This window comes from Paroedura picta, chromosome 7 (assembly GCF_049243985.1).
Source record: "Paroedura picta isolate Pp20150507F chromosome 7, Ppicta_v3.0, whole genome shotgun sequence".
In the NCBI taxonomy this organism is placed as follows: Eukaryota; Metazoa; Chordata; class Lepidosauria; order Squamata; family Gekkonidae; genus Paroedura; species Paroedura picta.
This window is the reverse complement of record NC_135375.1, coordinates 64,194,981-64,207,464: the sequence shown is the minus strand read 5'-3', so window position 1 is coordinate 64,207,464 and position 12,484 is coordinate 64,194,981. Positions and strand designations below refer to the sequence as shown.

The window sequence follows — 12,484 nt, the reverse complement described above, 5'->3', positions numbered from 1 at the left end:
CCCAGTTTGAATGAATCCCTGCAGTCTACACTGAATTCAATTTCCACTTTGATTTGGGGGCACTTTAAATTTTCTCTCTGCATCATGCATAATTGATTCGTTTTCCTCACTATATCCTGCAGTGGATATAAGCCTTGCTATTTGAAAGACTGCCATGAGTAAATGTGTAGAGAGCTCCTTTTTGCGAAATAATTTCCAGCTCCCTACCTGGGAGCAAGGAATCTTCCCTGATTGGCCAGGGTGTCAGTTCAAGGACTTCCTGGTTCCCAGTTGCAAGGCTTCTCTTATAATGACCGCGCCACAGAAGCCCTAACTTCTCTCAGCAGAGATTTGCCTTTTGGATTTATTCCTCCTCCTTTGTTGTCTCCAATTCTCCCCCCCCCCTTCAAGAAAAGAACGAACCTCCTACTGCACTTGGCTCCCCTCCCCGTTCTGAGCTTCCCCAGTCATTTGGAGTAGCGGTCCCCAACCTTTCTCAGGTCAGGGACCGCCTCTGGAGTGAGGGAAGAGCCGACGGCCCGGGTGCTGCGAAAACGCACACGCGCAATTGCCGCGCGTGCATGTTTTCGCCACTAGGTGGCGCTAACGCGCATGCATGGCAACTGCGCGTGCGCGTTTTCACCACTAGGGGGCGCTAACGCGCGCGCGCGCATGCGCATTTGCGTCACCGCCATGCCGGCGGCTGCGCCTGTCTCTTCCCTTCCTTCTTGCTGCCGGCGGGGGAAGGCAGGCGTGGCTGGCGGCGGCCCGGTACCGTGGCCTTTGTGGCCCGCCACCGGGCTGCGGACCGGGGGTTGATGACCCCTGATTTGGAGAACATTTTTTGTTTCGGGGCGGGGGGGGGGTGTGATAGAGTAAGACCTGAGTTCAAATCGATCTGAATTCAGCAGAATCCACACTAGAATAAACAAAGTAAGTGCAGAATCAGCCCAGAAGCACAAATAGCAGGGTAAAAGAACTTAACTTGCAAGCCAAACAATATGAGAGGAGGATTCCTTCCAGTGTCCTGGCCCCAAGCTCTTTAAATCCTTAAGTAGCACATTGAAGTACGTCCTGGTATTAAAACTAGTTTCCATGTTAGCCTTAGTTGAAATCAAACCTTGCTTTTCCGTTCAGGAGCAAAGAAAAAAGAATCACTTAATATTTCACCTCCTTGATTATCATGGTGGTGAGTGAATGCTGATCATCTCCATAAAAGCCAAATGAGAAGCAGATGCAATTTTCTGAGCCAGCACATTTAAGATCTAACCTTTGTGAATGTAGCACGAAAATGTAACTTCACCTCCAGGGCTGCTGCCCAATTATTTGCTCTAATGAATCCTCAGAGAAAGTTCCCACATAATGCCTGCCCTAACCCTCCCCCCGCTTAATGTGCAACCAGCTGAGCAACTACAGGGTGCTGCAATAAGCTCTATTCATAGCAATGGGCGTCCTCTCTGCACATTGCTATGCTAGTGCTTCCCAGGGAACTTTCAAAGTGCACAGAGAATATATGGATTTTTTCTTTGAGGTACAGATGCATGAAGCTGTTTTTTGTTAGGATGAGGAGGAAAACTCTCATGCATATCCAGAACATACATTTTCAGCTTAACAAAACCTCTCTGTGACAGTCTCATTCATTATTCTACCAGTGCATCTCATAATACTACAGCATTCTAAGGAAAAAACAAAACATTTTCCAGGATCGGAGAGGTCATACCACCAAGCAGGAAACCAGATGCTCTATTCTGGAAGGCAAAACATGACTACTGACCAATAACATGCAAGATTATATAACAGGAAGAAGTTTATTCACAAATATAGTCAAATGCAGATCAATATGATAATTTGAAGTACATAGTCTTATTTCTAGATATTTTATCATTTGAAATAATGATGGCTGCCTTTATTATAAGTTTTATTACAAGTTACAATCATACAAATTTCAAATAATTATTTTAGAGACATGGAAACAATCCTTTACCAATCATTGGTTAAAGAATCCTTAAAAGACTAAAGAACGTGTGATTCTGGGAATCTGTCTTTGGATCCTCAGATGTGTGATTGAACTTGAAAACGCAAGTGGGATAGATGGGTCAGTGCAACAGTACTGGAAAGGAGTGGTGACAATGGCATGCATCCTGCCTTATACTGTATGAAGTTCCTCCAGCCTAAGGACCCTTCTTCCAGCTTAGACTGGATGAAAGTTTCAAACAAGAGGTTGGGGTCTTGTGCTGTTCCTGCCACAAAGTATCCATCCAAACTGCTAGCGTGATTGCCCTTAGAATCCCATAATATAAAATCTCCTTCAGCTGTTCTAGAAAAAAACTTTTTGTATGTATGTGTGTGGCGGGGTAGGGAAGGTCTCTTCTTTCTTATGTTCAGAGCTTTATTTCCAAGACATGTTGGGACTATACCTGTACCTCTAAGTCACCTTTCTCAAACCTGGAAACACTTCCTACTAGTTGATAGGAACAGGTTGTCATCATGCATGATGCCTCTCTTTGTCATTATTTTGTTATTGCTTTATCATTATTTCATACTTCAAGAATGAATTCTCTGGACTTTTCCGTCTGCAAGGAATGTAGCTGTATAGCCTCCAAAGACAAGTAATAAGGCACTGAGATATCAGTAAGTCTTAACAATTAGAACAATATAACAAATAGACTCCTACAGAGCCTACAGACTTCAAAGATTCTTTAATGTCTGAAAAGTCCCAACGTGTTTCACCATAAGGCTTTATCAAGGAACATTAAATTTGTTATATCAATAGGAGTGTCAATACTGAGAAATAATCTCTTAACAGAACGTAGAATTATTGTAACAGTTGCTAATCATAGCTTCAGGCGTTCTAGAGGCTGTATAGCCTCCAAAGGCAGGCAGCATATTCCGGCCCCTCCACCCTCAGAGGCTGGCTCACAATTTCCTCCATTTTAACCTGCCTCTTCAGGAATCGTAGAAAGTGGATTCACCACCCTAAATGTGCCTTCCACCAGCGAGCAACCAGCCTGCAACCAGCCAAAGGGATGTTTGGAGGGTGAAATGCGCTGTAGTCCACCCAGCATTGTCCCGCCCTTGCACCCACCTCCCTCTCCCACGCTCCCAGGCACAGGAAGTTGTGGCCTTTTAAAAATGGCAATGCGCATGGAGGAACACATAGGAGGCTACAGGTGTAAGCATTTTTTAAAACGCCTCTATGCTTCGGGCATACGCATTGCAACTAATAAGTACTACTTTTTAAAGACAAAAACATTTACAGCCATCGTGGGTCCTTTAAACACCATCCAGATATGCCAGGAAGAGATTGGTTGCCTACAGTGAGTGACAGGCCGCTGCGAGGCGTGTATAGACATCAACCAGATATGCCAGGTGGGGATTGGTTGCCTACAGTGAGTGGCAGGCTGCTGCAAGGCACTTATGGCGCATTGCTCCCTCTTCTGCCTTTTCAAAGTGCTACTGAGGACGGTAAAACACGCAAAAAGGCGGCTGGAAAAGGTGAGATAGCTTGAAGGTGAGGAGGGCCAGCAAGGCGCAATATGCTATCATGTGTTTGTGTGCAGGATATGTGCTGCTATTTTGACCAATGTATAGCCCCTAGTTTGTGAACCAGTTCTTGTTCATAATCCTGGCTCAAATTAAGCCCTGTTTATGTATAAATACGTGGAAGAATTATAGACTAAAATTTGCTTACCTACATCTGCATGTGCTAGGCATAACACTCTGGCACTTAAACGTCTTAGTCAAACCAAGGAGAAATTGTTGTCTTTCAGAAAACAGAATGAATATGGCAGTTTCCATGCTGTGTCTGGCTTCTGTGTAAATAAAATTAAAAGAAAATAACTTTTTGGCAGAGATATTTTCAACTTCAGTGCCATGAATCCATATATTTTCCCCCAGAACTTTAAAGTAAGAAGAAACTAAAGCCAGGAACTAAAAAAAAAAGGGGGGGAGGGAGGATTAATTTTTTGCGATACTTTCAGATTGGAACCTTAAAAAAAAGTTCTGTTCTTTGTTGCCATAGCAATAGATTTCCAGAGTGAAATTATATCATACTGGCTTTCTTTCAGGTTTCAGCGTGTGCAATCAACTCCCACACCTCCTTCATCTGTCAATAATTCTCCCACCACCATTTTCCCTAGCATCTAAAAGCTGAACAGCCTTCCAGTTGAGGGAAGAGTATAAGATGTAGCTATGCAGTAGGACATTGGGGGGGGGGGGGGAGAGAGAGAATGTTAGAGCTGTTTAAAAAGAGAAGTATGTAAAATGGATCCTGAAGAATCCAACCCCAAAGTAAAATTTCCCCCTTTTCATCTGAAATTGCAGAAGCTCCCCATAACTATACAAGCAAATGTTGGTGACAGTTATTTAAGACTGTACAATGTCTTGGGCATGGGGAGGGAACCAAGCTTTCTATTAGACTGACACTGCCAAGACTATTTTACATTTGAAGCTGGCTCTTTCTCTTCTGAGATGATGAAATGCTCTCACATTTTCTCAGTGTGCCACCTCACCCTTGCACCAGCATGGCTTCAAAAACCACACATTTAAAACCCTTTACAATTTCATTGGGGCTCTTTGAAATCTCCCACGAACTCCAAGAGAATAGATTTTTCTTTCCAAAGAACTGAATGAATTCTAAGAAAAAAAATTATTGCCTGTGGTATATTTTTGTTTAAACAATTTAGAGTTGGACTTTCTCTGTTTAAAAATGAGCCTATATAAATAATGTAGCTGAACTTGTTGGGTTTTTTTCTTGTTCTCTCTTTCCTTTTAATGTTTGGTTCCAACCCTTTATTTTTCAAGAGAACTATTTCTGCTGAAAGGAGTTTTTCATTATGAGTGGAAAAAAATCTTGACAAAACATGGATGAAATTGTTTCCTATGACATCAAGCTAAATGGTGCTGGGAGGCCCAAGCTACATTTACTTAAGAAGAAAAAGAAGACTTGGTTCTTATATGCCGCTTTTCTCTACCCAAAGGAGTCTCAAGGCGGCTTACAGTCACCTTCCCTTTCCTCTCCCCACAACAGTTACCACACTCCTAACCACTACACCAAGCTTCAACTTCCCCTATGCAAGCAAGTACTGATGACCTTTCCTCCCTTTAGGCCATAGACATGTACAAATGGGAACCCGCATGTATTTGTGGGAGGCATCTAATTTCCCTCTCTTAGTAATTCCTCTTTGCCTCCCTCCAAGAAATCATAGCCTCTCCCCTTTTCTTGCTTCCTTTTCTCCTTCCCTCTCACCAGCCACCCTACATTTATCTACCCCTCTGTCTTCAGCTTTTTATCTCCCCTCCCTCTGAAGTGTGCATGCACATGAAAGCTTATACCTTGATCTCACCCAGCCATTCACAGTAGTTATATTTTTTAAGGAAACATTTGTTATCTGGTTTTTCCATTAATCCATTCTATCTGGAAATTTTCTGATATAAATGCAAACATCATTATTTAGAAGTGCTTGTTTAGAAGCTCTTTTCTTTCATATTTCATCAATTCACCTCTGCTCACAACATTTGAAAATATCTCTTGTGGCTAAAAGTATAGATCTGGCTGCTGGCCTGGCCATGCCAATCTACATTCAACACTGTACTCATTGAATAAATTTCACAGACTGCCAGCTAAGGGAGCCAGTCCTGTGGCTGCAGATCCCAGGGTACAGCTGGGGAGGGCTGAAGGGACAGTAGGGTCTCAGGGTCAGAAATATGTGAGTTTACCATCAGTGCAATGGGATTAAGTCACATCAATGGAAAAAACAGAAGGGATGTCACACTACTCTAGGAATTGCTGAAAAACCTATGTTATGTGATACTGTCACATCAATGGTGATGTTAAATTTTTTTCTCCTCCCTGTCTATGAAGGGTTGGCAAAAAATGACAGCTGGGGGCAAGAGTTCCACCAATCCCAGCAAGAACCTGAAATCACAGCCAATGCTCTAGAATTCCCCCAATGTGTGTGGTAATAATCTGCCAAGGATTTTTGTTCATCCTCTGCTGAACATATTCTGTCTTGCAAAATATTTAACTTTTAGTAAGATGCCATCTTTCTAATTATTTTGGATTTCATTAGACAAAGTATTGTTTAATTTCTATCAGAATCGCACAGAGCTAGAAGAGAGGATCCAGACATGTCCCCCACCTCCTTGGGGATTTAGAAATCACACACTCCTGAGAACAACAAAGGTGCTATTAGAATCAAATTTTAAGACCAACATAGATTTATTCAAAGCATGAGCTTTCGAGTGCAAGCACTCTTCCTCAGACAAAATGGAACAAGGATCATAAAAATACAGATATAAGGCAAAAGAAAATTAGTGGCAAATTAGCAAACTGTGTCATAACATCCAAATTATGCAGTATGACAATTCTTTGCTAAAACAGCTAATCAATCCTTTTGAGTTCAGTTTTAGTTCACAAAAACATTGGAGAAATAAATATGGCAAAGTTAGTAATTAATGGCAGACACTTTCCCAGTTGTGAAAAGAAATAATTAAAAGAGACTAGTTGCTAACTGCATCTGTCTCCACCCAAGCATGGAAGCATCTCCACATGACATGGTGTTCAGTTTGTTATTTTGTCCTCAGAGAGTTAGATTCTGAATTACATCACTTTATAACATACATCACATTACAGTCACATTGTCCCAAATAAAATAAAAAGAAGAGGGGATTGTAAGGAATGTGGATATAAGAATTGAATGAGATTAGCGTATGTAGCGAGATAAGAAACCTATGTCCTTGTTGAGTCCTGGGTATTCCATTGTTTTGAGTGCTGTAATAACTTGCATTTCTGCATTCTTCCTTTCTAGTCTATTCGTGAAGTCCCTTTGCAATAAAACAGTTCCTTTGAGGTCCTTTATTGAGTGTTCTGGAAGGCTGATGTGTTCCCCAACAGATTTTTCAATTGTGATTTTTGATGTCAGACTTGTGTCCATTAATTCTCTGGCAGAGGGCTTGACCTGTTTGTCCCATGTAGATAACAGAGTGGCATTGTTGGCATATACAATGTCAGAACATGAGCAGGTGAATAAGCCTTTGATGGTGTAGGTGATGTTGTTAGGTTCAGTGATTGTGTTATTGGAGTGTATATAGCAACAAAGTTGGCATCTGGGTTTGTTGCAGGCTCTGGTACCAGTATCCATGTTCAATTAGATGTTGCATTGTTGTGAGTGAGTTGTTTGAGATTGAGGAGTTGTCTGTGCACAAGAAAATGTTTGCCCCCAGTACTTGGGAAAGAGAACTGTCATTATCCAGTAGAGCAGTGGTCCCCAACCTTTCTGAGGTTGGGGACCGGCAGGGCATTCGGGCGCGGCCCGCGGCCCGCGCGGGCCACGCCCATGGATTGGCCGCGCCCGCGCATCGGGCCGCACCCACGAGCCGCGCCCGCACGTCGGGCCGCGCCCCGCGAGCCGCGCCCGCACATCGGGCCCCAATTCCCTCTCCCCGCCCGGCCCCGGTTCCCTCTCCCCGCCCTGCCGCAGTAAGAAGCTTCCCGGGCCGCAAGCTTGCGGCCTGGGAAGTTTTTTACTGCAAGGGGGGGCGGGGAGAGGGAGCCGCGGCCCGGCACCATGGCCTTCGCGGCCCGGCACCGGGCCGCGGCCCGCAGGTTGGGGACCACTGCAGTAGAGGTTGTAAGTTCAGCGTATCATCAGTGACTTACAACTTCTACTGGATAATGACAGTTCTCTTTCCCAAGTACTGGGGGGGGGGCAAACCTTCCCATAATTTGAATCCATTGCTCCTAGTCCTGGGTGTAAACTGCATGGAGCTTTTATTCCAACCTCAGATCAATTCAGTCCCTGCCGTCTACACAGAATGCAATTTCCGTTTGGATTTGGGGTGATTTAAAATTTCCTTCTGCAGCAAGGATTGATCCGGAGTGATCCTACCTTTATTGTGCGATATCTTAGAGTGCTTTTAACCAACAATATTTTTCAAATCCAGATTGGGAAAGAAAGCTCCAAGGTAGAGAACCTCTGATAGGTCATACCTGGTCATGTGACAAGCTTGCCTTAAAGGAGAAGCCCCTAATTTCTCTCAACTTCTGTCGGTCCTGGATTTTTTCTCCCTCCTCTGCCTTCTTCGATCCTCTCCTTCCCCCCCCCCCCAAGAAAATAAAGAGGCTCCCTGCTTGGCTCCTCTCCCCACCCTTCAAAAAAAGAAAGAGGCTTGGCTCCCTACCCCTTCTGGACTACCCTAACCACATGCAGAACACTTTCCTCTTTCAATGGGGAGGGGGGGAGAGGAAGACCCAAATTCAAAGCGATCTGGATTCAACAGGATTGACAATGGAATAAACAAAGTAAGTGCAGACTCTGCCCTTGCCTCTAAAGCTGCAGTAAACAGGTTGTCCCCTCTCCAACCTTTTACATAGTGAAATGCAACATGCTTCTGTTTTACTATCCTCCCTGAATAGTGAAGTGAACAGAGAGGCCTTTTTGACTGAGAGTCTCATGCACACACTCCACAGTCAGGGAGTACTGGGTTTGTGGTAATCACACAGTGTTGCCAGCATCTAAGCCTGTTAAACAAAATCTAATGAAAAATAAATGTCTACTCCTAGCTAGAATTTAATGTACTGTTTAATACATGTCCCTTGTACACATTAATTTGTATTAGGTCTTATGCAGCTATGCAAGGTCTGCAAATCTAAAAAGAAGCACCCTGCAATGATAATATACCTACAATGCCATCCTAAGCAGAGTTACACCCCTCAAAGTCAATTGAAATCAATGAGCCTAGGAGAATATGGTTGTGCTTAGGATGGGAGTGCTAGTCCTTATTGCTTATTTAAATCAGCTCTTTAGTGGAGGCTTGGGTAAAAAGCAAATCGATACTAATGCATGCCTTTAATAACTTGCCAGCATTTATACTTCACAATAAGCTACAGTTTCTTTATGGATGCAGTAGAATCCAGTTAAACAAGATGTATGTAAATCTGTGTGGCTGCAACTGCCAGTACATGTAAGTGTATCTGTTTATTATGTGAATAATTAGAAAATGCACACATTTTTTTAACAAGACGCTGACTCTGGCTTGACCTTGCATATAAATGCAATGGCATATATGACAAATATCCATGTTGCAACCCTGGATGTCCTCAATGGGTCCTCCACCCAGGACCAACTCTGTTTAGTTCCTTAAATCTGACATGACCAAGATAGTTTGGATCACCCAGGTCAGGGCAGTTGTTATCTTACATGTATGTAAATCAGTCTCCAAGTTATTATATTATCTACGTTCTGTAAAATAAATTGCATTGTAAATGAGGAATCCCACTGTATTGCTGGATGTCTGGGGCATATTCCACTGACTGTGTATTCCATTGACATGGAAAACTAACCAGATTTCATGGGCTAGTATTGATGTCTTAAATTTACACATTGAGGGAGGAGATAAAGGGGATTATGTTCCCCACCAAATAGTCTCATTTAAGAACTTTTGAAAACCTTCCAAGAAATCTGTTTCTCCAGAAAGCAGCTTTAAAACCAGTAAACTGAAGCATATATGCAGATTGCAGCCTATGGACCAATATTCTGTCTCTGTCTTCACAACATTTTTTCCTGAAGAAATAAACTGCAATGCATAAAACTAAATGCATAAATCAAACCAAAAGCTCTTTTGTCATGCAATTTTAAATCACATATTTTAAAAAAAGAATTAGTATATTGATTTGGTGTAATCTCCAGCAAAACAACTCTATTGAAATATTATGTGTACATCTTGTGATACAAGCATTACATTCAGTTTAATTTTGCAGATAATAAGATACTGTTTGGCAGCAACTGATCTTTATTTTTTAAACTTTAGCATATTACTAAGAAACAGCAGCATGGAGTCTCTGAAGATTCCATGAATTTATGAATAGGGATGCATTCTAGTTCACCAGCAGTGGACTAGATTGAAAGTGAAATTGCTAATCCACGGGAGGTGGCTTTGAATGCTATCCACCAAAGGCTTTGCAGCTATGTTGCAAATGCCAGTCATTCCAATGGGCAGGGGGAAGCATAGGAGCATGATCTGTGGACAAATGGAAGTTGCACGGCAGCAGTGCCTTACATGCTTTTGACTTTCATTTCTCTGGACCTGTCTCAGAAATGAGCCACTGCAAGGTTTGCTTCTTTAAAAAAAAACTCAATTAATTTGTTTCTGGCACCTAAGGATATTTAAATGAGAGCAACCTAGTTCTAGAAATCTTGGTCAATGAGGACAGTTTTCAGAGAGGAGGGCAAGTTTTGAAAGCTGTGTGTTTTTTCTACTGGAATGCTAAATGACAGCAGGAAAACCTCTTTCCGTGCCAGTTGTAAATGTAGGTGACAGGCCTCCAGGACATTTAGAGGCAGAGGACTTTAGTGAGTCTCGGGGGGCAGAGACAAGCAGCTATATTGCTGCAGCACCAAGTTAGGGGAAGCCAGCTGGCATTTCCTGGTGTTTGAGGACCAGCACTATTCCTTCCACTCGAACCTTTCCTGGTCCATGTATGAACTAATGCAATTTCTTATCTGCATGCCAGTTTGAGCAATGACTACACCAGAATTAACATAAAAGTGTTAATTCAGGGCTGCATTTTACTATAGGTGGATAAGAGCACAACCCTCCATGCAATATCATGCCCCAGATATTTTAATCTGATCTGTGTCTCTGTCTGTAAGATAGACAGGTGGGATATCGGTGCGTGAAACGTGCCATGCAGGATTATAGTATCTCCTGAACATTTTAGTGACACGGTCTGTGGGATGCAATTCTTGTCACTTCACATATACAAGTATTTATTTTAGAACATGACCAAGAACACTCAGGAAGAAGTGTATTGATATGCTAATTAAGGCCATGCAAGCAACATTTTGCTAACAGCTGCACAGTCTGGAGAGCTGGGATTACTTTGGACTGCTGTTCTGCATTCTAGAAAGGCCATAGTCACAAATTGTGGGTTCTAAATGCTATTTCCAACTTCTGAAAATCCAGCAGTCATAGGACAATTCCCTAACATGCAAATTTCCCCCCAAAGTATAATCAAACAAGGATTGTCTCTTTAGAGCTCCATTTAATTCCAGCTGAGACCATGATTTGATGTGTGAACTAATCTTCCATGAATACACCTATTAAAAAAACCGCAATGGAACCCCTGATAATAAATTAATGATCCCAGTGACTATCATCTTATGAGTTGCAGGATTTCCATGATAAATATACCTCTATGGAAGCTGGTGTGCTACATTATTTAGAATTTCCATGGTACTTTCAGTATTTAATATTTTACTTGTAGTATCAACAGATATTTGATATGTCACTATACATCATAAAGCTGAATACGCATGCAACCAACTCACTCCCTACCTGATTGGTCCTCCCTTGGGGTATGCTGCCAATAGGGAGAGAAAACTCTGCCAATGTGGGCCAATCAGTTCAAACTGCATGCAGACAATCAGGAAAAGCCTCTACCCTGGGAATATTTAATCTTGAGTGAGGGTTAATTATTATTTTTATTTATTATTTATTCATATTTATATACCACCCTCTCTGAAGGCTCAGAATTGTGTGCAGACAATGAGGAAAAGCCTCTACCTCAGGAATGTGTAGTGATGAGTAAATCATGGCTCTCAGCCAGGACAGACCCCAATCAGGAGGGATCTCAGCCCTGGTAGTTTAGCACCAATCAGGAGGGAAATCTCAGCCAGGAAAGGCTAAAGAAATCAGCTCTCTGATTCCAATTTCCAGCCAGTTTCAGAGATTTGCTAGGTGGAAGAGGAGCTGGCCTCAGAGTATGCCCTGCTGCCAGTAAGTTGCCCCAGCCTCCTGGTCTCTTTCAATTTGGAGGATACGGGGCGGGAAGTGAGCTACCTCCTGGCACAGCCCCTGCAGACCTGGGGGTGTGTGGGGGGAGGTGGAAGGCTCTGGGATACACAGCAACCAGGAAAAGCTTCTGCCCAGGGAATGTTTACTTATGAGTGAGAGCCAATCAGTGCAAATTGCACTCTGCCAATGAAGGCCAATCAGTTCAAACTTCTACCCTGGGAATGTTTACTCATGAGTAAGTTAGTTCAACACTCAAAAGAACAGAATCACCAGGACTCAACAAGGATATTGATTTCTTATCTCACTACAAATGCTAACCTCATTCAGCTCTTATATCTGTGTTCCTTACAACCTCTACTCCTAGACCACCAAAAGCACCTAGGAAAAGCTCCCCTTTACCGAACCTCCAAAATGAGTGTAAGCCTTCCACACCCTCTCAGGGAGTTCATTCCACAGTGCCAGGGCAGCCAGCCCCTGCAACAATTGTTCCTACTGGCCTGAGTGGGGGGGACCACTAATAATCCCCAATATGATGATTGGAACTGCCTTGTAATCTTCATGCAACCCCACAGTGAAGTAAAGTACAAGCATAATAGGACTCCATGAAAGGATCCTTCAGATAGAATAGAAAATGCTAAGGAACAGCCACAAAGGAAAGGAGGTAGTGTGACTCATAACAAACCTAAGTAATCACCATGCCTTAACTTTT

The 12,484-nt window shown here is 42.7% G+C and overlaps 1 protein-coding gene across 10 annotated transcripts in view; it reads right to left on the bottom strand.

Annotated features, from left to right (window-relative positions):
* Positions 1-12,484, bottom strand: part of LOC143841024 (uncharacterized) — a 182,623-nt gene that overhangs the window by 159,850 nt on the left and 10,289 nt on the right. For 4 of the 10 annotated variants that reach the window (XR_013232531.1, XR_013232532.1, XM_077344610.1 and 1 more), the window contains exon 2: positions 3,671-3,791. The exons of 3 other annotated variants lie outside the window; for them this stretch is intronic. Coding sequence is in view for 2 of the 7 variants with exons in the window: in XM_077344608.1 (XP_077200723.1) it covers positions 3,675-3,777 (103 nt within the window). In the remaining 5 variants the exon portion in view is untranslated. The remainder of the gene's footprint in view (positions 1-3,670; positions 3,792-12,484) is intronic. 3 more of the 10 variants (XM_077344612.1, XM_077344608.1, XM_077344609.1) reach the window with 1 other exon arrangement.